The 25,701-nt window shown below is 49.8% G+C and overlaps 1 protein-coding gene across 1 annotated transcript; it reads left to right on the top strand.

The window, feature by feature from the left end:
* The first annotated feature begins 300 nt into the window (after positions 1-300).
* SIN3A (SIN3 transcription regulator family member A) lies at positions 301-24,770 on the top strand. The gene is made up of 21 exons (XM_042821203.1): positions 301-357; positions 3,706-3,926; positions 5,311-5,487; positions 6,547-6,653; positions 7,208-7,490; positions 8,858-9,109; positions 9,456-9,608; positions 9,935-10,093; positions 10,864-10,953; positions 11,870-11,988; positions 12,979-13,189; positions 14,646-14,762; positions 15,454-15,692; positions 16,601-16,784; positions 17,213-17,786; positions 18,267-18,436; positions 19,790-19,963; positions 20,771-20,863; positions 21,198-21,292; positions 21,811-22,018; positions 23,860-24,770. The coding sequence occupies exons 2-21, from the start codon at positions 3,738-3,740 to the stop codon at positions 24,088-24,090; spliced, it is 3,825 nt and encodes a 1,274-aa protein (XP_042677137.1). The 5' UTR covers positions 301-357; positions 3,706-3,737; the 3' UTR covers positions 24,091-24,770.
* The last annotated feature ends 931 nt before the right edge of the window (positions 24,771-25,701 follow it).

Genomic DNA, 25,701 nt, shown 5'->3' on the forward strand with positions numbered 1-25,701 from the left:
TGTACGGACATTTTTCTCGGGCGCTCGCTCCCCCCTCCCTTCCTCTCCACATCCCCTTCCTGGCGGCCGCGGCCAATGGGGGCGGGCGAAGTGGGCGGGCCGAGCGCGGCGGTTGGGCGGCGCACCGAGCGACTCGGCGCTCGACCAATCGCCGCGCGGGGCTCCCCCCTCCCTGCGGCGGGGAGGGGCGGGATTTCCCGGGGAACAGAGAAGCGGGCAGCGTTCCGCCGCGGCGGCCGAGCGGCGGTTACCCCATCCGCGCCCCTCGCTTTCCCCGCGGGCCGAGCGCGGGGCCGCGCCCACCCCGAGCCCACAGCCGGGAGGGAGCGTGCCTCCGCCGGGCGCCGCCGCTTCGAGGTAAGGGGATCGGCGGCGCTGGGGGGACGCGGGGTTGGGAGGTGGTGTGGGGGGGTGGGCAGCCATCCGGCGGGGCGGGGTCGGACCCGGTGCCGTGGCGAGCCCTGAGTGCCGGTGTGCGTGCGTGTCTCTGTATGTGTGTGTGTGTGTGCGCGCGGGGGGAGCCCGGCATGGCGGGAGCGGCGGGCGGGGCGAGCGGCGCTGGGCGCGCTGCGGGACGGAGCCTCCCGCCCCCCGCTCCGCCCCCTGCGCGGGGCCGCCTCAGCCCCGCCTCGCCCCGCCCCGCTCAGCGCAACCCTCGCAGCTCCGGGCCCTGCCCACCACCCGTGCCTTTCCAGCTCCCGTTTCCTGCTTTCGCGTTTCTTCAGACGGTTCCCGGCGAGCACGCGGAGGGTTTCCGCGCCGCGCTGCCCGCACGCTGATTCAAAGCACCTGTAGGATCATCCCCATCCCGTAAAAGCACAGCGTTAGGAACAGCCGCACGGGGCGGAGGAGGCTGCCATCTCCCAGCCCGCACCTTCCTCCCCTCCACCCCTCCCAGCTGAGGGGCACCGTGAGTAAAGCTGGGGCTGCAGCGCGGGGAGGGGCCGGAAGGCACCCAGACCTCCCCTTCTACTCACACAGGTCCCTTCAACCCCAAATTCTGTGTCTCCTGAATGATCTATAGGGGATGGGGAGGCTGTATAGAAACCTTCAGCACGCCCAGCGAAGCGATGCATAAATAAGAATGCAATCCCTTTGCATTTAAGTATGCACAAGAGCACTGCTGTGAACAGGTGCTGTAAGAAATGGTTCATGCTGTGCTTGTGGCCAGCAGTCTCTGCTGTGAGCTCGTTGGAAAGGCATAACCATGACAGGAGCGAGTCACTCGCCTTCCCAGGATGTATGATCCATGCTCTGTGCTGGGAAGCCCTCGTGGCTGGTAAAGCCGAAGCAGATCCACAGTCCCGTGGCTGCTGTTCCACACTGCAGGGCTATGGGTGCACTCTCAATGCCGCGCCACTTTCTCCCAGCTCCTCTGGCTCTGCTGTCACAGTGAAGGTAATGGGTGGCTGCAGGTACTGCGCTCATCCTGCCTGCATGTGGAGAAGGAGAGCAAAGATGAGGATTCCAGGGCTTGGAGAGAGCCCACATAGCAGGGCATGCCAGGAGCAGGCAGCCAGGATGTCACACCTCTGTGATCCTGAGCCATATGTGTGCTGCTTCCCAGCTTTGGGTCCTTTCCACCTCGGGAGCAAACTCTCCTGTCTTTCGGTACGGCTCAATCCAGATGTTAATGCTTGAAATTCAAAGTGACAGCAACAGAGCTGTCAGTATGAGGATCTGTGCGTTTGGGTGTTCTTCAGCATGCTCAGACAGCAAGTGATGTGCAAAAGTGTGCCTGCTGCATAGGATTTTTCCTCATCTCTGGCGTTTAGTGGCATGAGTGCACCCTTTTAGAGGTTCATAGAGATTCACAGGGTGCCTGTGGCATGCTGTAGCCTCCTAAGGGCTTTTAAGCAGCCCCTGCACATCTTAAATGCTTGACCTACAGCTATGCTGTTTCCCTGTTCCATTTCAGGAGTGCCTCACATCTGCAAGGACTGAAATCTCTTGTGAGGTTTCACAGCTTGCTCTTGAAAGCATCATTAGTGTGCAGAAGTGCTGTGGCTCCAACAGGTGTCAGACAGCAGACCTGCACGATTCACTGCCCTCCTGCAAAGGGATAACTTACAGCCCAGGAAAAGGGAAGCGAAAAAGCAGAGTGCAGCTTTTGTCCTCCTGTGGAGGGGTATATTGCTGTAAAGGAGTGCTCTGACTGAAGTTAAAAGGTAGCTTGGATAGGAGTGAGGCTGGGAGGGAGGGGATGCAGGTCCTCATGTGGTCTGTGTAGAGTGGAGCTTGCTCTGTAAAGCCATTCCTGAGCCAGGAGCCTCAGATGAATGCTTTTAATGAAGGACAGTACCTAAAGTTTGTGGACTTGCTTTCAGTCTCACGCAGACCATACTGTATTTTTCAATCTTTATTTTTCCCTCCTCAATTAAGACCACAGATGATGCAGTTTGAACTGGGGGCTTTCTGAATGTTTGAGTCAAAGTCCGCATGGAGATGGGAGCCCATCAGAGGGCCGCGTTCCGCTGCCTAGAGAACCATATGGTAACCATAGCGCTGCCTGTGATGTCAGCTCTGTGCTGCAGAAGTTCTGAGTGGTTTTGTGGTCGTAGTTACCCACAGAATACTACTCTGCAGCAGGTACAGCTTGCTACGCTGCAGTCTGCCCTCCTGAAGGAGCAAATCCTTGGGACATACCTGGTAAACATCAGTGGGACCTCAGGGATGGGAGGAATGCACTTTGGGAGCTTTCACCAGCACGTGTTGCCCTGTGAGATGCAGGAGATGGGGCAGGTGCAATGCTTGGCTGTCGGCAGAGCCCAGGGCTTCAGTTCCAGGTTGTGGAGCCTTCTAGAAATGGTTGCCACCAAGGCTTTGCCCAGACTCGGTGCCTGGGGCCTGGCATTGTCATGCAAAGCGCCCAGATTTGCTGCCAGCCTGCTCTGCTTGGTCCAGGCTCCATTAGCATACAACTCGAAGTTTGTTCAGAGCAAAAGGCTATGAGAGCAGCTCCCTGTGAGCCCAGGGGGCTGTTGGTTTGTCTGTAGCTGAGCAGAAAGACACCTGGTGCAGGTACAACAAGCTAAGAAAATTCCTGGAGCATGCTCGGGTACTGAAGCTTTGGGGCTGGTATTCTGGGAGGTGTAACTTGCAGAACAGCTTTAAGCAGACACAAAGAGCTCTTCCTTCCCTCCACGTGGAAGGAGCTGGGTGAGGAGCTGGCTGCCAGGTGTATTTTTGGCAGTATCTTTGTATATTTCCCCAGTACCTTGGTCTGTTATGTTAGTGAAGGGTTTAGGCTGCCCTGTATGCTTACTCTGGGGAGCTGCGTGTGTTACCCAGGCAGAGTCAGCATCTCCATCTGGCTAAAAGTTTGATTTGGAGAGGGCTTGCTGTACAAAGGCAGCATGGGCAGTGTTCTGCCTCTGCCCTCCTCTTGTGCTCTAGGGCATCTCTGGTGCCTGAGTCCCATCCAGCCTGGGCTGCCCAACGGGGTTCAGGATGGGCTTTACTTCCAGTGACAGAAGAAATCCTTAACTGGAAAGCAGGGCTTTATTTCTAACAAGAAAGCTGCGTGTTTGCAGTATACACGTTTCATACAGAATGCTGAATCTTAATTCTTTCCCTATCTCAAGATAGCAACGTGAAGGAATCGACACGAAACTTGTCTTACCTGCTCCTGGCAAACTTGGCGTTCCCGAAGCTGGCAGGGAGCGATTAATCAATGTCCCTCTCTAATTGCTCTGTTTCTACCAGGTTTTTTAGTGCTTCCTGAGCATGAGTTCAGAATGAAGCGGCGATTGGATGAGCAGGAGTCACCCGTGTACACGTCGCAGCAGAGACGTATCACCAGCAGCACCGACGCTTTCCAGCACCAGCACCGTGTGCTCGCCCCGGCACCGCCGGTGTATGAGGCAGTCTCAGAGACCATGCAGTCTGCTACAGGGATCCAATACTCGGTAACTCCCAGCTACCAGGTAGGTCTGCCTCATCCTAGGGGGGAAATTGCAATTCGACCACTCAGTACGTTGTTTTGCACGGCGGAAGTCCGGGTTTGGGACAAGGTTTTAGTTTCAGTTGCCTGGTGGGGGAAAAAACTAGGATGGGACAATGAACTTCTAGTAGGTCTCGCTTGAAGGGTGGCCAGCAGGGACAGGGAGGTGATTGTGCCTCTCTAATCTGCCCCGTGAGGCTCCATCTGGAGTATTGCATGCAGGTCTGGAGCCCCCAACACAAGAAAGAGAGGGAGCTGTTGGAGTGGGTCAGAGGAGGGCCAGTAAGATGATGAGAGGACTGGAGCACTTCCCCTACGAAGACAGGCTGGGGAGCTGGGCTTGTTCAGCCTGGAGAAAAGAAGGCTATGAGGTGACCTCATTGCAGCCTGCAGTACCTAAAGGGAGCCTACAAACAGGAGGGGAATCAACTCTTGGAAAGGGGAGATAACAGCAGGGAAAATGGTTGGAGGAGGGAAGATTTAGGTGGATGTCATGGAGAAGTTCTTTACTGTGAGAGTGGTGAGGTGCTGGAACAGCAGCCCAGAGAGGCTGTGATGCCCTGTCCATCCCTGGAGGTGTGCAAGGCCAGGTTGGATGGGGCCCTGGGCAGCCTGGGCTGGTGTTAAATGTGGAGGTTGGTGGCCCTGCATGTGGCAGGGGGTTGGAGATTTGTGATCCTTGAGGTCCCTTCCAGCCCAGGCCATTCTGTGATTCTGTGAAGCACATTAAGGTTGCCCTGACCACACAACGTGATGTTACTTGGCTTCTTTTGAACAACACTCTCTTGAATGATTAAGATCACAGTCTCTGAATCCTAGAGACAAGTGCATGCAGAGATTAGATCCATGTTTCATTAGCAAGGAGAACACTTGCTGTAGCAGTGTTCCTGTCACAGACTTTGGATATCTTGGGTGATCTTAAGCTTAACAGGCTGACATTTAGATTGGAGCTTTTCAAGCAATTTAACTGTTAGAGAAGATGTCACCACAGGGTCGTTAGGTGCCTCTTTTTGTTCTGAGAGGCTTCCGCTGCTGGTTTTAAACTAAAAGAAAGGAGATTTAGATCAGATTTTATGTGGAAATTCTTTACTATGAGAGTGATGAGGCTCCAGCACTGCTGCCCAGAGCTGTGGGTGCCTCATCCATGGAGGTGCTCAAGGCCGTGGTTGGGCTCTGGGCAGCCTGAGCTGGGAGCAGCCAGCCTGCAGCAGGGGAATGGTGCTGGGGGAGGGCTCTAGGATCCCTTCCAACTTTTTTAGAGGGGAGAGACAGCCTTGGCTCGGTCTCAATCACGCACCCTGTGCGATTCTTCCTTCTGTTAGCACTGGTGATGAGACAAACACTCACGGTCCTTTCTGTCTCTCCAGGTGTCAGCCGTGCCACAGAGCTCAGGCAGCCACGGGCCGGCCCTGGCAGCGGTGCACAGCGGCCACCACCACGCCGCCCCGGTGCAGCCACATGGCAGCCAGGTGGTGCAGAGCCACGCACACCCAGCCCCCCCGGCTGTGCCTGTGCAGGGCCAGCAGCAGTTCCAGAGGCTCAAGGTAACGTGCGTGGGACGGCCCAAAGGTTTGGGGCTTGTCTGAATGCGTGGCCTCAGAGGGTGGGAGTGCAGGAGTGAGGTGGGAGTGCAGAAGGCTGTATTTTATATTCTGTAAAATCCTTAAAAGAGAAAAAACTCCACCAAAAGTAGCCCTTGTGAGTAGTTGTGTTAGATTCGGCTCTAGCAACAAGGCATACATATGAATTGATAGCTTGTCCCACATGCAGGGCAGGTCTCTTCCTGTCGAGCTGGAAACCAGTGCTTTGCTGGGCGAGACGCTTTTCTGCTTCATTTCCATTCCCCTCTGAAAATGGTTTTGTAACACGTGGTTCTTTCTCCCAACAAAACTGCTGGCTGTCCCTCCAAGATGCGAGGTTGGGACTGTCCCTGCTCACCTTTCCTCCCTTGCTGTCTTTTAATTCCCGACATGGGAGAGGGCCCAGGTGCAGCTGATTACAAACTGCACAGAGCACTCGTGTCAGGCTGGGCTGTGCTTTCAGTATATCTGGAAATTGGCTGTTGGTACACGAATGCTTCATAAACTTCTTGCTGTTTGAGGCGTAAAACAATTTGCCTCCCACAGTTGCCATTTTCAAAATCCTTATATGTCGAACTGAAATGTCTGGCTTTCAGAAAGTGTGTACCTGGCAGGCATCTATTCCTCTGAATATGTCATTTCCACTTTCTGCTTATTCTTAGACTTCTATAATAATTTCCACACATGAATGCAGGAAAAATGCTCAGTCTAGTTCTGTTTATCCTAGCAGTCACATCACTGGTGGTGACACGGGGAATTTGGAGCATGTGCCTTCTGACTAATCCTGTTGATTTGAGTTGTTTTTGGTTTATTTATTATTATTTATTTTTCTTCTTTTTGGTGTAGTTTTCTGAGCTTTTCTTATTTAAGTGATGCTGGTATGACTCCAACCAAGATCACGATCCTTAATTCCCCCTTCTAGGCTCAGGGCTCCCAGCTGTGCTTTCAAATACGTGTTTTGCTGAGCACCGGAGGTGACATAAAATGTTCTGTGCCAATGCAAGCTGTCTGTTTTGTCTCCAGGTGGAGGATGCCTTGTCATACCTTGACCAGGTGAAGCTGCAGTTCGGCAGTCAGCCGCAGGTCTACAATGACTTCTTGGATATTATGAAGGAATTCAAATCTCAGAGGTAAAAAGCTTCATTCTGCTGCTTCCACCCAGGCTGCTATCACTGTATGCATGTTTGTGGGCATGGCAGCACAGGGCAGGAGTTCAACTCTGCCCTTCCTTTCCAGAGCAGCATACCTCCGTGGTTGTGTGAAAGCAGTTGTGTGCTTTCTGTTCTGAGAGTCTGAGGATCTGTTCTGAGAGTTTCAGAATTTCTTCACTTATATCCATTTCTTCATTGATGCTGGAAGAATTGCTGCCTACAGCTGCAGTTCCCAAGCTCAGCCTTGCTAGCTGTTTGACCTGGCTGTCTGGTGGTCCTGCCCGCCTGCCTGGTCAGACTTGTGGCTAGATCTCATTGATATGAAGCAGTCTGAACAAATAAAATAATCCTTATGTCATTCTTAAGGTTGGCAATGTATTTATAGGAATGAGTTTCCCTGTGTTTCATGGGTTCATAGTAAGTTGTAGATGGTAAGATAGAAATGCGGAAGGAGAATTGTCGCACGCAGAGCTTGGGTTGCCACAAGGAGGGAGTTTGAAGATGGTGACATTCTGATTTTATTCCTTGCTCAGCATTGACACTCCAGGAGTGATCAGCCGCGTATCGCAGCTCTTCAAGGGCCACCCAGACTTGATTATGGGTTTCAACACCTTCTTGCCTCCTGGCTACAAGATCGAGGTGCAGACAAACGATATGGTGAACGTGACGACCCCGGGGCAGGTTCACCAGATCCCCACTCATGGCCTGCAGCCCCAGCCACAGCCCCAACCCCAGCATCAGTCGCAACCTTCAGCTCAATCGACCCCAACACCAGCACAGCCGGCGCCGCAGCCACCGCCTGCCAAAATCAGCAAGGTGAGAGTGAGAGAGTGGCGTTTGTTGGCTCCTGCGTGGGGGACTGGCTGCCTCCAGCTGACACTGGTGTGGAGGTGGGGAATTAAATGGGATTTGCTGCCTCGGGATGACCCAAATCCCAAGAAATTCCTCGTAAAGCAGAGGCCGTGATGGAGACGGTTCCCTCGATGTGAATGTTTGTGCGTGTTTCCAAATGCTTGGCGTAGTGACATGGTAAACATGGCATTGCTTAAAATCTCATTTTCAGACTGGCCAGCTGCTGCAAAACAAAAACAAACAGAAAGCGTAGTTCTGGTTCAGCCATCAGCTGGACGGGTGTGGGCATTGTTGACCAAACTGAAGTGCAAGGGTTCAAATAAAATGACCACAGTGTTGTCTTAAGTATCAGTTTGTGTGCCTGAAACTGAGACCTCTCAACGACAAAGGGATTTTGTCTCTGCTTTAGATGTAATCCAGATGCTGCGTCCACCATATGTATTTTACGTGATTGAAAACAGAGTAGGGTAATATAAGAGGCTTTTAAGAGCTCAGTTGAGATAAAATCCGGTGTATTTGAACCTCCAAATGTGCAAAGAAGGGAAAGAATCCCCAAAATTTCAAGGATTAATCAATCTCTTCTCTATGTACTCCTGGTCTCCATATTGAAAAATCTGTATCTTCTCTTGCTGTTTCCTTACTCCCAGCATTCTTAACTAGAGACAAAGTAACTTGCAGTGTTGCAGAGAGCCTAAATGCTTTGCTTCTGTATTTTGATGACTGAATGTATCTCTTGTCAGATCTCAGTCAAAAGCAAGTGGCAAGGAGAAACAGCTGCTCAGAAAAAGTTGAAGGGGCTGGTGTGGTGTCTTCCTGGCTGGCACACCCAATTTCTATTTATTTTTGGATAGTTTGCTTTGGATAGTGGCTCTCTTCTGCTCAGTCTGCCTTTTTTTGTGCTTCTGTTAATCTTTAAAACACTGATTGGGAAATGGGACCACGCAATTTTGGCTCTTGACAGCAGTTTTTGCTTAGACGTCTACTAGGGAGTATTGAGTTTGTGGAAGAGAGTGCTAAAATTCCCTAGGCCTGGGGAGGGAGTAATTATTTAGTAGCAATTAATGAAAAAAACCAAACCAGTATTTTAAGGAAGCACATCAGAAATCATCTAGGAATATGGGTAGAGATTGCTTGACAGGGTGTAGTAGTGGCAAATGTCCAGCTGCTGTGCCTGTGATGCTTCAGCTCAGAGATGACCCTGTTGGCACCCTGTACACTTACACACCATCTCGTTTCTTCAGGATATGGCACGTAAGTGGGATACGAGTGCCTTTGTTCAAAGCCTAAAGGATCTGCCCTTGTCTGACGTGGCTCCTTCTTTCTCCCCTCAGCCATCACAGCTGCAGGCACACACACCTGCCAGCCAGCAGACCCCCCCAATTCCACCATATGCGTCCCCACGCTCACCACCAGTGCAGCCTCACACACCCGTGACAATCTCTCTGGGAACCACACCATCCCTGCAGAACAATCAGCCCGTCGAGTTTAATCACGCCATCAACTATGTCAACAAGATCAAGAACCGCTTCCAGGGACAGCCAGACATCTACAAAGCCTTCCTGGAGATCCTCCATACGTATCAGGTGAGCTTTGGCAGTGCCAGGTGGAGTCGTTCCACTTTCTTTGCTGCCTGAGATGGGAATTCTGGTCTTCTGCTGGACTTCTTTGTGTAGATCTTTTCCAATGTAAATAATTATTTGCTTACCACTGGCTCGCAAGCTAAGCGGAGCTCAATTGTGTTAAAAGTGAAGAATCACTTCTTTGATCAGCATCCCCCTAGTCCACAGCCAGCTGAGCATTTAGCACAGTCCTTTGCTTTAGATGCTGAGACCTTTGCTGCTTCATTCTGTGTATTACTGAGGGCTTTTTTCCTTTGTCTCCGAAAAAGTTCAGACATCTTTTCATCTGACCCTTCTCTTTGTACGACAGAAAGAGCAGCGCAATGCCAAGGAGGCAGGGGGCAACTACACACCAGCACTGACGGAGCAGGAGGTGTATGCACAGGTGGCTCGCCTCTTCAAGAACCAGGAGGATCTGCTCTCAGAGTTTGGGCAGTTTCTGCCAGATGCCAACAGCTCGGTGGTGAGTCTACTTGAGGCAGGCTGGGGCTGGAGTACGTAGTGGGGAAGCATCTCTGTGGGGAACCAGAGCTCAGAACAACGGGCTTTTCTTGTTGCCTTGCGTTTTTGGAGTGGTCTTTTACTAAGTTTAGGAGGTGGGTCGGGATGATAGACTGTTTTCTGTCAATAACTTGTCTTTTCAATACAATTCCTTTGCTTGGAAGGCTTGTTCTGTAACCGCAGTAAGGTAGGTGGGTCACCTCGAGCTGGGAGGAGCAGACATATTAGGGTTTGGCTGGTGAGGTGAAGCTCGGCTCTGATGATCTCGTGGCTTTGTTTGTAACTAAGCTGTTAAGCAAGACGACTGCAGAGAAAGTGGAGTCGGTGAGAAACGATCATGGAGGCACAGTGAAGAAGCCACAGCTCAACAACAAGCAGCAGAGACCCAACCAGAATGGCTGTCAGATCCGGCGGCACTCAGGAGCAGGGACAACCCCTCCAGTGAAGGTAATGGCACGTGCTGCTAGCTCAGCAGCTGTGTGTTTCCCAGGAAACTAAAGCAAAACTTAGAGCAGGATCATGCTTATTCATTTTTCACGTGATAAACGTTGTCATGCAGTGATGAATGATAATTCCTGTAGCTGAATTGGCCCTCTTCAGCTTACTCATGTTTTGAGAGAGCAAGGCTTAGCCTTGTCAGAAGAATGGTTTGGTGGTTTAGAGCCTCTGCAGTAGGACAGGTGTGCCTGCTTTGTGTGCTGTGTCCTGTGGGGGGAAGAAAAGTGTTGGCACATCTAGCTATGTTGTTTAAATCCAATGACTTCCTTCCTCTTCCAGCTTCTCTCCTCGAAATGCAGCGAATTAATACATGTTTGGAGGCAGCTTTAAGCCTTTCTGATGTGGAGTGCAGGAGGTAGAAGTTCACTGCTTTTAGGGAGGTCTAAGAATCAACTGAATGAATGGTGGTTTAAAAAATATTTTGGTAGTTCTGCACATTAGTTAGAAATTGAGATACTACAAGCAGTGATTGTTTCAGTCAGCTTGTTAAAGGAAAGGATATGACCTTGTATTACAAATACATGGCGTTCTGTGCAGCTAATTAAAGATGAATAGATTAACATGGAGGCCACATTTTAAACAAGTTTCCTTCTGAAAAAGCCACTCTTCTGTCTGAGAGCAAGTAGTGTGGTTTGGAGGCTGAAGCCCTTGTGTGATACATGGTCGAAATACAGTGACTCCTCTGCTGAACAGCCCTTTCTTGTGTTATTTTTTAACAGAAAAAACCAAAGCTGCTTGGTTTAAAAGACCAGTCCTTGGCAGAAGCCAGCAAGCATGGCGTGGGGACAGAATCTCTGTTCTTTGAGAAGGTGAGCAGTGAGACTGAGAGAGCACGGTCTGGTGTCACTGATTGATGTCTGTAGCCTGCATACATCCTGATCTTTGTTTTTGTCACAGTGAGGTTTGTGATATATGTGCCATGCTGATAACATTGGTCTGCTTGACCTCAGCTGTATTGTCTGACCCCTGTGTCAGATCTGCTGCCTTTTTTAAAAGATTGGTGGTGTTCTTTACATGGACATCTGTGTCTTTTCTTTTTTTCCCCGGGGGGCTCATTCTCTAGTTCTCACCTGCTGCTGATGCTCTGTGGCAGAAAGGCTTGGCATCAGAGCCATGCTGGCTCCCTCATGACGTATGTTTTGCAGCACACTGAGCCAGCTGGTGGTGACTGGGAACCACTCTATCGCTCGGAGGATGCGTAGGTGTTCCCATGAGTAAACGTAGAAATCCCTGCTGCAGAACTGTAACTGTAATGACGAGTTTCTTAATCATGATAGATCTGTTTGATGTGTAGATGCTAACTGTTCTCATGGGAAAAGTAATGGTGTTGGAATGAATTGCTGTTTTCTCGTGCTGAGGGCTGCAGAGCTCCCTGTGCCTGTGGTGACTTGAGCTGTCATGCGGGGGGGGCTGGAGGGGTGCTCACTGACACGGGCCTCTTAGCCCTGATCCCCACCCAGGTGGGTCTGTGGTGCTGCAGGCACAACTGGGCTTGTGTGGTCCAGCTGCTGGGAGTTTCATTCACTTACAGCTCTCTTCTTCAAGGCAATGCACTTGAGTGGCAGCCATACCAGCAAGGAGATGGCTTCCTTCTCTTTTCTGGCTCCTTGGAGCCTCTCCGACAAAGTCCTGCATAGGTGGGGGGAAGCACAGTGTTGAACGCAGGCCTCCTGGGTGCTGATGGGCGAGCTGCTCTCACCTTTATCCTTTCCCCTCTTCCCCAAGGTCCGCAAAGCTCTGCGAAGCACAGAGGCATATGAAAACTTCCTTCGGTGCCTGGTTATTTTCAACCAGGAGGTGATCTCCCGTGCAGAGCTGGTGCAGCTAGTTTCCCCATTCCTGGGGTAAGTGCTTCTTTGTGTGAGGGGGAAAAGCTAAATCCAGTGCATCTTTTTGTGATGCACAGTAGGGAAAGAAATGCCAACAACCTTTGTGGCTGCGTGGTTCGTATCACAGAATTAGTCCACAGCACCCTATTGTGGCCTCTTGCTCTGGAATCATAGATATTTCACTCAAGAAAAGCTCAACTGTCCAATTACACAGGAAATGTCCCCTAAAAAAAGGAGTGCTTATACAAACCCATTAAAATTACCAAAAAAAAAGCAAAGAGCAACTGAGTTTTGCCCTGAAGCCAAACCTGATAATCAGTACTGTCATTTAAATAGAAATTATAACTTCGAGTACTGTACAGAATGAGTCTGTATTAATCACCTAAAATCACTGTAATAATTATCCTCTCATCAGCTTGGGGCAACTCTGTTTCTGTGATTTGAGCTCCTAGTTCCTATGCAGAAGGCAGCAGCAATGTAAGTTGGGTTCGGGACCCCATTACGCTGGTTGCTGTGCAAGGAAAGTGCCCCAGGGAGCTTATGCTTTCTGCAGCTCCACTGGAATTAGCATCAGCAGGAAGCTGGTTTTGGCTAGGAAAGGTGAAATACTCAACCAAAAAAATCTGCATTTCTTCCATTTACCACCTGTGCTCCCGACTGGAATATCTGCATTGGGAAAGGTGTCATGCAGTTCCCTTACTCTGAAGGCAGACGTTACCTTCAGTCATGTAATGGAGGAGCAATAGATGAGCAGTGATTCCAGCAACAGGTCTGATTTCTCATAGCACTGCAGCTTTTCACCACCTGACCAACAGACAGGTACTTGGTTCCCACTTGGTGGAAGTGGGATTGAGCAGAGAGGTCCTCTCACCAAACTGCTAAATCAGGGAGTCTTCTTGGGCAACTTCTGTGTCTTGCAAGCAGTTCTAGCCTCAGTATCACAGCTCAGCACTGCGCACTGCTTTCTATTTAGCTAATTTTTCACTTCATTCCTTTTATTTCCAGGAAATTCCCCGAACTGTTCACTTGGTTTAAAAACTTTCTGGGCTACAAGGAGTCCGTTCACATGGAGACTTATCCCAAGGAACGGGCCACTGAAGGGATTGCCATGGAGATAGACTATGCCTCCTGTAAAAGGCTGGGCTCCAGCTACCGAGCCTTGCCCAAGAGCTACCAGCAGCCCAAATGCACGGGGCGGACACCGCTGTGTAAAGAGGTAAGCAGCTCCCAGGCAGCAGCCGTGTGCCAGAGGAGGGCTGTTCACAGCACAGCACGTGAGAGTGCTCAGCTCTCTTGCAAACATGTGGATTGGATCCAGGATCTATTTCCCAGGGTGAAGCTGTGCCAGATGCAGTGCCCGTGGGGCTTTGGTGGCTGCCCTCTGCTTTTCTCCAGTGGGGATTCTGAAGGAGTTGCACAAAGCATTGGGGAGTGTCTGGAAAAGAAAGAACCTCAATAGCTGTGAAGTTTAAATACTTCTACCAGGGAGTATGTAATTCAAGGTGGTTGCTGCCTTTTTCACCAAACTCTTGCTTGGTCTGCTTTCAGAGTTATCTCTAGTCCAAGCTTACAAGAAAATCACATCTTCTGTACAGAGTTTCTCCTTCATGTTCCTCTCACGCTTCTTTCTTTCCACCTGCAAGGCTGAGGTGAGCCGACATGGTGCGCTGTGTCAGGAGGTTGGCTCCCCATCGCAAGCCTTGTTGGCCTAGGGGCAAAGCTGGCCTCCTGGCACAGCACTGCAGGACCAGATGCACTCCTTGGGTCCCTTCATGTAACCGCCTTTTGGTTGGAGAGGAATGGTGCTGGCTGATCCTGCTCCTTCGTTGGTGTTAGAATCCCCCTTCCTTGCGTGACTGCCGTCAGCAGGGAGAGCAAACAGGCAGAAGATTTTGGAACATCACAGTTTTGCCTCCTTTCCTTGAGAAATGAGGATGAATGCAGTGATCAAGTCAAGTGGTGAGCAGTGATACATGGCTAATTGTAATGATGGCAGGATAGCAAAAACAACTCGGGCAAGAAAGAATTATAAGTTTTTAGTCAAAGTCCTGACACATCTCTCAAGAGTATCTTGTGTGATGCAGCTGTAAACTTTTCTTTCTGCAAGAATCCAATGTCTCAGTTGTTCAGACTTCAGTCTGAGGAAAATTAGGCTTGATTTTTTTCAAGATTGCCTACCAAAATCTTTTGTTCTGTTGCTTTTGGCCTCTTTGAGGTTGCTTTGGATGGTCCATTCCTGCTTTGGAGGTAATGAAAAACTGCAGGTTCTCAGCCTCTTTGTCAGAGTATGGATTGATATTCCTTATTTGGAGGTAGAAACCACGCTGTGTCTAACGGTGCTGGTTGGGATGATGACCACCCGGTGAATGAATCAGACATGTGATGAGTGAACCACGGTGAGCCAGTTCTTCCAATGGAATGGAAAGGCTCCTTTCACCTCTCTTTTTCTCTTCCCTTGCAAGTGTTTTCTTACATTTCCAGTAGATGAGTTTTCCAGGCCGCTGGGTTGTTTCATCTCTGGCAGTTTGGGGTTGCCCCATGGGTGCTGGGCGTCCTCTGCACTGGAAGGGAGAAGCCATTTTTGCTGCTCCCCCATCAGCAGCCACGTACCTCTGTGACACTCCCCTCCCAAGACTGACTGTCACGCTTGTCTTTCTCTGTCGTACTGCAAGGTTTTGAATGACACCTGGGTCTCCTTCCCTTCCTGGTCTGAAGACTCAACTTTTGTGAGCTCCAAGAAGACACAATACGAAGAGCACATCTACAGGTGTGAGGATGAGCGTTTTGAGGTAAGGTCTTTTCTTTGGAAGCCTTGGGGTTCTGTGGATAGCTAATGGTACAGATTCTATCCTTAATGCAGTCTGTTTTTATTGTCTATCACACGTTCTCTGCATAAGAGCTTGCATTATCTGAAAGCAAGAGGCAGCATCTGGTTAACCACTTCTCTTTCCAAGCTACCACCCCTGCCCAAGCTCTGTGCACCGAGCTCTTCTCTCACATCACTCCAGATGGAATTGTTCAATGGACAGCATATAATCAATGCATCTTTTTTTGCCCTTTGTGCCCACATGGCTTGTAAGAACATGCATTCCCCTGTAATAATCCAAGAAACGATACGTTCAGGATGTTAAATGATTGACTTCTTGACATAAAATGAGAGTTAGCTTGGCAATTACCTCAATGTGCTCAGGTCTGTCAAGTCCTTTTGTAGAGGAACTGTCAGTTGTTTTCTACTCCCATATGGAAAATGTAATTTCTTAACAGCATCGTTCTGGTAGACGTTAAATTCTGATTTGCCATTACCTAGGCTGCAGATAAAATATAATTGGATTATTTCAGCGCAGCCAAACGTGGAAACCAGTTCTGGAATCCACCTTGTTAAACGCACCCGGCTTCTTGTTTCGTGTCGCTTTAGTGTTAGTCTCTGTGAAGTATCATGTTCTATCTATTCAACTCTGGCTAACGCACCGTTCGCTTCAGCTGGACGTCGTCTTGGAGACCAACCTGGCAACGATCCGCGTCCTTGAGGCCATCCAAAAGAAACTCTCACGTTTGTCTGCTGAGGAGCAGGCCAAGTTCCGCCTGGACAACACCCTGGGAGGCACCTCGGAGGTGATCCACCGCAAGGCCCTGCAGAGGATATATGCAGACAAAGCAGCTGACATCATTGATGGGCTCCGGAAGAACCCATCTGTTGCTGTTCCCATCGTCCTGAAAAGGTACCACAGCCACGCTGTGCCCTGGGGGCTCCGCCTTGCTCCACGGTTGTTTAGAAACAGCTCATTTCTGCCCCTGGAGGGTTTAAGCTGCGCAGGGATGCAATTGGAGAAAGGCATTCCGTTCTGATCGGTGGCCGTGTTTTATAACAATCGCCTTTGGAAACACAAACGCTCAGCTGGGGGGGGATGCAGAGCTTTTATTGTCTGCTCTGAACCTTGTTTCTTCTCCAGCCTGTGCACGGCAGCTTATGTAAGATGAGGAAGATGTCTGTGCCATGTGGATTGTTTAGGGCTGAACCCAATCCCTTTCCAAATCCCATGGCTGTGCGTGGCTCTGACTGCTCAGGCACCATTAGTTTTCTCTTGTCAGATCCTTGCAACCAATCACAAAACAAAAAGGAGCGGGGGCTGCAGCTCTTTGGAAATGCATAAAGAGGAGGCTGTGTACACATTTAAGACAGTAATGTGAGGCCCTTATCCTCTTGGTGTGTAAACAAGGAAGTCTTCTCTAAAAGCACAACTGTAGCACCACGTACAAGGAGGTACTCTTCCCCCTAAAGCTTACTGTCTCTGGGAAGGGAAACCACTTTGCCACCAATACCTGAAAGGTCACAGTGTGCCCACCCTGCTGCAGGCACTGTTTTGTGAGCTGTTCTGGCTGTGCTGCACCAGGTGCTTTGCTTGAGATACTGAGCTGAGTTTCTGGATTGTGTAACCAGGAAGCTCAGGTGTCCAAAGATGTGCAGAGAGCTTTGTTCAGCAAAGGGTGTGCAGAGTGCGGCTCCTGTAAAACTCCTTTCAGTGGGACTGCTTTCATTGATGCATATTTCCCAGGTCTCAGGCTTTCCTCACAAGCTCGGAGTGAGACCTTTATGTCTCTTAGCTCACCCTTGGTTTCTTGATCCAAGGTTAAAGATGAAAGAGGAGGAGTGGCGAGAAGCCCAGAGAGGATTTAATAAAGTCTGGCGAGAGCAGAATGAGAAGTATTACCTGAAGTCCTTGGACCACCAGGGCATCAACTTCAAGCAGAACGACACCAAGGTCCTGAGGTCAAAGAGTCTCCTCAATGAGATTGAAAGCATCTATGATGAGGTAAGATGGTCACCAGTGGTTTCCTTCCCTCAAGCTTATATAGTCTGTATGTGCAGTTTCAGTTCCTTTCCTCTTGATGCTGGTGTGGTTGGGAAGTGGGATGCTCAGCCATGGAAAGGCTGCGCTCTCTGTGTTGGGATATCTGCTTGTGGCTGAGGAGGCTTGTCATCCTGCTGGTAGCAGGTGGGCTCTGTTCCTAGAACAGAAACGGGGTGGAGGAGGTTTGTAAACAGGGAGAATGTTTGTGAACTTTTGGCATCTGTTACAGAGAGCCTTCTGGCAGCAGTGGGAGGGAGGCCTGATGCTTCCTCTGTTGCGAGGGGGTGTAATGAGAGAGGAAGTCTGTGTCATTGGGAGAGCTTTCTGAGGGCTTGTGGGCAGAGGGAAGTGCTTGGGGGACTAATTTGTGTCCTGTTTGTCGCTTGTAGAGGCAAGAGCAGGCTTCAGAAGACAACGCTGGGGTTCCCACAGGCCCGCACCTCTCGTTAGCCTATGAAGACAAGCAGATCCTGGAGGACGCTGCTTCCCTCATCATCCACCACGTGAAGCGGCAGACGGGAATCCAGAAAGAGGACAAGTACAAAATCAAGCAGATCATGTACCACTTCATTCCAGACCTGCTGTTTGCCCAGCGAGGTGAACTCTCAGACGTGGAAGAGGAGGAAGAAGAGGAAATGGACGTGGATGAAGCTACCGGAGCTGCAAAAAAGCACAACGGTGTGGGGGGCAGTCCTCCCAAAACCAAGCTGATGTTCAACAACACGACGGCCCAGAAGCTGCGGGGCATGGATGAGGTCTACAACCTCTTCTACGTGAACAGCAACTGGTACATCTTCATGAGGCTGCATCAGATCCTGTGCTTGCGGCTGCTGCGGATCTGCACCCAGGCCGAGCGGCAGATCGAAGAGGAGACACGGGAGAGGGAGTGGGAGAGGGAAGTGCTGGGCATCAAGCGAGACAAGAGCGACAGCCCCGCCATCCAGCTGAGGCTGAAGGAGCCAAGTGAGTGATCCTGGGGGCACACAGGTGCTTCTGTTAGCAGTGTGTGTGCTGACAGTGCTGGCGCGCTGTCTCGGACGTGCTGCAGTGTGACACTACGATGGGCTTTTACTGTCTTTTACTGTCACTGGGCAGCAGGGAGTTGAGATGGGAAGATGTGAGGCAGGAGGGAGTCGCAGCAGAACAGAACCATGCAGCAGTTGTTTCATGAGAGCTTTAATTGCACCCTTGCTTATCTAAAGCATCCTTGAGTCCCCTAATGACAAACTTTCTAAAAGCCTTTCGGAACCAGAGACCTCATGGAGGAGGCTGGAAGAGTAGAGGATGTGAGAGTACCCATGGCTTAAAGGTCTTTAAAAGATATGACAAATTCCAGTAGCAGAGCTGGCTGAAGGCTGGAGCTCTTGCTCCATCCTGTCCTAGGAGGAGTGGGAAGGGCTTTCCTGGCATTCCATGCTCACCCCTCTTGCTCTTGTGTTGCAGTGGACATCGATGTGGAGGATTACTACCCAGCATTCCTGGACATGGTGCGTAACCTGCTGGATGGGAACATGGACTCGTCGCAGTACGAGGACTCCCTGCGTGAGATGTTCACCATTCATGCCTACATTGCCTTCACCATGGACAAGCTGATCCAGAGCATCGTGCGGCAGGTGGGTGCTGGCTGGGCTGGGGCTGGGTGCCAGGCTAGAGGAGGGAAGGTTGCTTGTGTCCCTGAGTGAGTGCTGGTGTGTCGGTCACCTAGACGTGGCATTTTGGGGAGAAGCAGCTGAATTGCAGATGTGCTTTAACTCAGCTTTGAGCCTGCTTGAAGGAGAGGTGATGAAAGGTAACTTCTGGTGTGTTTAAATTATCACGAATATCCTTTTTCTGCATGTGGACTTCTCCCTTTGTTTTCCTGAAGCTTTAGGGATATAAGTTTTCCACTTGAAAGCATTTGTGGAGCTAATCTTGCCTTAACTTTGAAAAAGAATTAAATAGCATTTAAATAGTTTCCTTCATTCTCTTCAGTGCTATGAGAGCAGCGCGTGCCTTTTCTAAAAAGCTTTGTCTCTTTTATCTGCCCGCTTGAGGAGCTCAGGCTGGTTGTTACATTCTAGTCCTCTTATTGGGCACATAGAAAGAATGTGTGACCAAGGGAAGAATTCTTCATGCGCCTTTTTGCAGCGTAAAGAGCAAAGCCAGATGCGAGAGGCAGGGAATGGGATTGCTTGAAAGGCCATTCCTTGTTGGAGCAGCGTTTCAGAAGCTCTTGGTTTCAGTCCAGAGCTTAACTGAATTGAAAAGACAGTTGAGCGATTTCCGATTTTTAACTTGTACCAAGTGAGGTATCATATCTCTCCCTGCTGTCCTCACAGACAGTAGCAGCCCCATGCTGAGAACAGCACAGCCCTTCCCACCTTGCTGCTGCTTACAGGCTTTCCTGCACGTAGTTTTTTCCTCTTTTTGCCACCTGCTTTTTTTAATTTAGAAGGCAGTGCTGTTTTTTTTGTTTTTTTTTTCACATCCCCACTGGAAGAATTTACTGAACATGTAGCCTTAAACTCATGCTTTTATAACCTTTTTTTATCCTTTTTTTTTTCCCATAGGGCTTAAGCACTTGGTTACATCTTTGTTTCTTGCTATTGTATGCTGATGGGCACGTGGCAGCCTCCAGCCAACGAGTCCATCCTTATCCACTGTAGCTTTTATTTCTAAAACCTGCAATGCAGGCAAATAGAGATGTACGTGCAACCCTGTGTGCTGCTCTTCTTTCATGCCAGGTGCCACTTACAAAGGGTGTTTTGGAGCCTTTCTCACTTTCCCAGCTGGTTCTTGCACTGAGGGTTTTGGTAGGTCGCCCTGGTTTGCATGTCACAGCAAGCTCTCCCAGATGCCTCAGGCGAAGAGAAATACCTTTTGCAAGAGGATACACCGAGCACAAAAGTGTTTGGTCTCTTTTTTTTTTCAGCCTGGCTTTAACAGCTCCCTCACGCTCACTCTCCCCTTGCTCTTCCTTTTGGCAGCTCCAGCACATAGTGAGCGATGAGATCTGCGTGCAGGTCACAGACCTCTACCTGTCAGAAAACAACAACGGGGCCACAGGAGGCCTCCTGGCTTCACAGTCCTCTCGGAACCTTCTGGAGGCCACCTACCAGCGCAAAGCTGAGCAGCTCATGTCGGAGGAGAACTGCTTCAAGGTAGAGCTTGGTGGGAAAGCAGCGAGCAAAGAAGGGCTTGCTTTGTAAAGTAGGTGCCAGTCCTTTGAAAACGGAGCACAGGTTAAGCATCCAAGAGCCCTGAGGTTTCCACAGCTACAGAAAGCCCGGAAAGTTGAAAGGAAAGTTTTGGTGCTGTGCCCCCAAACTTCAGCACTGCTTTGGTGGTATTTCCAGCACATCATCAGCTGCTCCGTGGCAGAAACTGCATCAGTCCCAATAGGCAAAGTGGAACAGCACGCAAGGATGTTGATGCTTCACGTCGACTGATTTGCTGTCTCCCATTTGAATTTGTTAGCTCAAACTTTCCCATTTCTCTTGTGTCTCAACCTCTGTGGGCTGTGGAAAGATCTGCTAATACCAATTGGGCATTAAATCACTGCTGACTGTACGCATGGATGAATAAAGGTGGTGTGCTGTGCTAATCAAATCCATGCTTTCTTTGCTAAGATGCAGGAAGTGGTCAGGCCCTTTCTGAGCTAGCACAGTACTCTAGAGAAAAGTCTGTGTGGATAATCTCTCTACCTTCAAACTTAGGTTGGGGGCTCACGAGAGACCCGTGCTTCTCCAAAATCAACACAAAAGGACTTTTCCAAAAGCTTGAACGTTTTTCTGTTCCTCAAAGAGTGTGCAGTGCTGCCAGCACTTTCCCTTTGCTGGCAGTAATGCAGGGAGCAGTTTTTTGCCTTAAGACTGTGCAAGCTGCTTCATTGTCCCTTTGCCTCAGAGAGAAGTGGAGGGGTATATTTTTTCTGTTTGAAACCTCACTGAATCCCTTTTGCCTTACAGCTGATGTTCATCCAGAGCAGAGGCCAGGTTCAGTTAACCATTGAACTGCTGGACACAGAGGAGGAGAACTCTGATGACCCTGTAGAAGCAGAGGTAAGAGCTGCTTGGCCACAGAGCTGACTGTGATGGTCGAGGGTGCACTGGATGAGGATGTCCAGTCAGTTGTTTGCACAAGATAGAGACATCAACAAAGCATTGCAAAGCTTTCAATGATGTGAGTAGGTAAATCCTTCTTGGTTTATTTTATATTAGAGAAGCCAAAAAACCACAGAGAGAAGCACCGTACCTGCCTTTGTAGGAATGAAATACAGGGAGCCTTCGGAGGTGTCCCGGTGCTCTCCTGTGTGACTTGCAGCTCAGCCTCCTTATCACCCCACGTGTTTCAGTGGGAAAGCAGTGTCTGATGTTGCTGTGTGCTCACTTCCAGCGCTGGTCAGACTACGTGGAGCGGTACGTCAACTCTGACTCTACCTCCCCTGAGCTCCGGGAGCACCTGGCCCAGAAACCTGTTTTCCTGCCCAGGTGAGTGGCCAGGCTGTGGGGTGAACCCTCCCCAGTGGGTTTGTCCCTTGGAGGGCAGAGGGTTGCACTCTCCTGAGCCTTTGGTCTCACCTGTGTTTTAATGCCACTACAGAAACCATTACCCTGGCAGTGTGGCATAGAGGTACCGTGCTGCTGCTTGTCCAGAAAGCCTGTGGGTCCACCCTGGGCTCCTGCTCTCCAGTGACTGAGAGATGGCATGATCTGCAGATGGCAGAGAGGGTGAGGGCTGGGGACTTGCCAGACTGCTTTCTGGCACTCCTGCCTTGGTTTACCTAAAACAACCCAGTGCTACACCAGGGAACTGATTGCAAATAACCATGGTTTCAGAAGTAAATAAATCCCATGGGGCGACTTGTTGTAGGGGCCTGGACCTGAATGAATTTAATACAAACTGTTGGTCAGGTTCTTGAGGGGCCAGCGCAGATCCACCAGCTACTTCCAGCCTAGCAGTCCTAGAGGGTGGGCACTAATTCCAAGAGGGATTCTCTGGTTTGCAGGAATCTGAGGCGGATCCGTAAGTGTCAGCGTGGTCGGGAGCAGCAGGAGAAGGAAGGGAAGGAGGGAAACAGTAAGAAGTCCATGGAGAACGTGGAGAGCTTGGACAAGCTGGAGTGTAAATTCAAACTGAACTCCTATAAGATGGTGTACGTGATCAAATCGGAGGATTACATGTACAGGAGGACTGCTCTGCTGCGAGCTCAGCAGGTAGGAGAGAGTGCAAGGACTGGGGTGGGCAGCTGGGCTTTCCTGGGACCTCTTGCTCCCGAAGTGAGGTGGGGAAAAGTCAGATGGAATGTCCCTGGGGGGTCCTAGGGTAACATTTAGCAGTCTTTGTGTTGCCAGGAGGATGGTGTGCTATTCTGTCTTCCCCAGACACCAAAAATGTACTGAATGTTCCTAAGGTGTAATCTCTTCTTCGTGCCTTCTACTCTGCTCATCCTGTTGCCTCTGTCCTTCTTTCCAGAGTGTGTTATTGTGGTAGGACAGTGGTTTTGACCATTAGCTCCTCAATTTTTTTCCAAGAGGCATTTTCCCTGCATGGTGGTCCCCCCGTTTTAGGGAAGACCTGTCCTCTGCATGCAATTGTAATGCCTTTTGAGGGGATCTGTTCTTCCAGGGCTTCTCCACTGAGAAATCAGAGTGCAGAGCATCAAACTTTCTCTGTCCCAGCCAATCCTTCTGGGTGCTATCCCTCAGCCTTTCCTGTCCCCAGTCACTGAGTGGGAGTCCTCTGGTCGCTCCTGCATGGCAGAGCCCCACACACACATGCAGTGGCTGCTCTGTAACCACTGCTTTCGTGTCAAGGACAGGTGCAAGGGAGCTCACAGCTCCACAAATCACCATGAGCTTTTTCCTGGGGATCTGAAATCCTGATCTCAAGGAGTGATTTGGGTGGAGAAAACTGGGTAGGTGCTCAGAATGCTCTGACACTGTTCTCATGTCGCATGGGAATATTTCTGCCTAGCAGAGAAAACCTCTGGAGCTTTAAGAACAAACTCCAGTTAGGATGGCTGTTTAGGCTTGAAGTTTCAAGTACTTTGCTCTAATATTATTACAATCTACTTAAAACTAAATGTTAACCAGAGAGCCATTGCTTAGGATGTCAAAAGAAAGTGAAAAGTGCCAGACTTTGGTGAAAGCTGCTGGCTTAGGCAACCAGAAGCAGAGGTACCTGGGGGGCTCTGTCAGCAGCAGTGTCTCCTGTAGCTGCAGATATTGGGTTTCTGTTTATTCAATTATTGTCTTCCTGAGTGAACTCCTGACCGCTGAGAAAATTGGCTGGGAGATGAGGGAGTGGGAGAAGTGTCCTCTGCTTCCTGCCTTGGAAATCATCCCTTCACAGCTCTGTTGGACGTTTATTTAAACCTCTAAAACGACTGCTCTCATCTGTTTCTTGCTGATGAAATACAAGTAATGGTTTTATTCAATTAGCTGTAATTTTGTTAAACTCACATTCACATCAGATAAGAGTATTCTGTTTCAGTATTGGGTCTTTGAAATGCCAATACTAAAGATTTTGATTGATTGAATTCCATCTACCCAATTCAATTGGCTCAGGGTTGTAAAAGTTACCTTATAAGCAGGATATCGTGTGCTGGTGCTTATCACAGAGCATCTTAACCTAGTCAGAATCCTGAACCTCTTACACTATAGCACGCAGTATAACTTCTCAGTATGCTGAAGGAACTGCAGAAGCTACACTTAACCACAAACCTGTTGGACTACGTGGTGGGATACAAGAAAATACATTTTAAATTTAAAAAGAAAAAAGACAGAAAAAGAGCACCGTGACAGAATGGCCTGTTTTTGACACGATCTTTTGGTATTTCCGAGTTCTTTTTGTCCTGTAATTCTCTTAGAGGTAGACTTCTTGGAAGGAGGCCTGTGGGCCTTTCCCAGGACCTTCCCTCTGTCGCTAGCAAGGGCCAGCACCTGCCCTGCAAATCTTTTGGCCATACTGCCTCGCAGCCTGGCCTCTTTGCCACGCGTTACGCCGTAGCTTGGGGCTGGAGCCACCTCTCTGTAACACCTCTTTGTTTCTGTAGTCCCATGAAAGAGTGAGCAAGCGGCTGCACCAGAGGTTCCAGGCCTGGGTGGACAAATGGACCAAGGAGCACGTCACCCGCGAGATGGCAGCCGAGACGAGCAAGTGGCTAATGGGCGAAGGGTTGGAGGGCTTGGTGCCCTGCACCACCACCTGTGACACAGAGACCCTGCACTTTGTGAGCATTAACAAGTACCGCGTCAAATACGGCACAATATTCAAGACACCGTAAATGCCCTGGGCCAGGGAAGATCCCGGGAGATGTGTGTGTGTGCGTGCGCATCAAGGAAACGAGGAAGATGCCTTTCTCCCCTCACTGTGTATCTCCGTAACGTGGCCACTTGATTAGTGTGTGGCTGGTACAAGCTGTCACCAGCGGGATTCTCTGTAGGAACACGGGTGTCCCAGCACCTGCTGGGCGCCCTGCCCGCCGGCCCTTGGACTTCAGCATGCACCCCACAGGGAAGGACCCTCCTGAACTTGAGCGGTCCTGGAGAGACGCAACGAGCTCATACGCACCAGCAGTGTTGAGGCTTTATTCCCCGGTGGCCTGAGCAGCGAGGGAGGAGAAATGGAGGAGGCTCTCCACCGCCTGACCGCCTCGGTGGTCTTCAGATTCCTTGCTTGGATGTGTCCCGCAGCCCAGAGGCGCTGGGCTCCCCTGCGGGCCCCCGGACCCTCGGTTCCCTCCCTTCCCTCCCCTCCCTCCCATGCTGGACTCAACCAGTGCAGATTGGTCTGTCCTTTCTAGTGCCAGTGGAACTGTTTTTTTGTACCTGCTTGTTTACTAGTCTCTCCTAGTGCCATGCACCAGCTTTTCACACACATGTACGTACACACACACACAACAGAGAACAACACAATTTTAACATGTTCCCCTCCTTTTTTGTAAATAAATGTACAAATTGTCAATTTTTTTTTGTTTTTTTTTTTTTGTTTGTTTTGTTTTGTTTTTTTTTTAATTAAAGGAAGTATGCTTGATGTGCTAGCATAACTGTACTAGCTTCTTGTGTACCATAGTACCAGGTGGCTTGAGAATTAGTACCGACAGACAGACCTATGAGGACATTTATTACACTTTTTACCAAAGGGAGTTATCATTGTAGTGCTTTTGTGTGGAAACTTTTTTCTCCTTTTTTTGTAAATAAAAATGATGTCTTTGTTCTTACTGGAGGAAGACACTCGCTCATCCACAGCCCTGTCCCTGGTCTGAGATGCACCGTGCAGCATGCAGCATTGGGGGATGAGGAGAGGGAGTGCGTCCCACCTTGTTACGATTGGCTTCACAATCTGAGAGGAAAAAGCAGAGGCAGCGTGCGTGTTTTGTGCTTCACACAACTGAGGTATAAGCGGTCTGTTGAGATATATAAATATATATTATATAGTTTTTAATTTTTTTAATGTTTTTGTTCCGGTGGGTAGTTTTTATCCACCTAGTCTTCCAGCTCCAAGGACCTTCGCTTTTGGGAGGTGTTGCTGAGCTACTTAGCTGAGGTTGATTGTGCTTGTGTATTTTTCCCTCTCAGTATTGGAGAAAAACATCTGAAGTACCAAACCAGTATTGGATAGAGCTGCTCTGTGTGTGTGTTGGTGTGCGCGTGCAAGAGAAGGGCAGGGGCCGGGGTGGGTCTCAGTGCATTTCACTAGTGAAATCCACATATGGGATATATATTTTTTTAAGCATAGAAGTTTAGCGCTGGCAGATATTTAAACACAGGGAAGATTCTGATTTTAAAATGAAGTCGACATACAGACTTCGTAAGCCACGACAGACACAACTGCACTGTCTCTCCTCCTCAAAGGAGGCAGCTTTCCTTGCACAAACCAGTGCTGCCAGTATGAG

This window comes from Centrocercus urophasianus, unplaced genomic scaffold (assembly GCF_019232065.1).
Source record: "Centrocercus urophasianus isolate 14NV4802_14NV808 unplaced genomic scaffold, USGS_Curo_1.0 seq_194, whole genome shotgun sequence".
In the NCBI taxonomy this organism is placed as follows: Eukaryota; Metazoa; Chordata; class Aves; order Galliformes; family Phasianidae; genus Centrocercus; species Centrocercus urophasianus.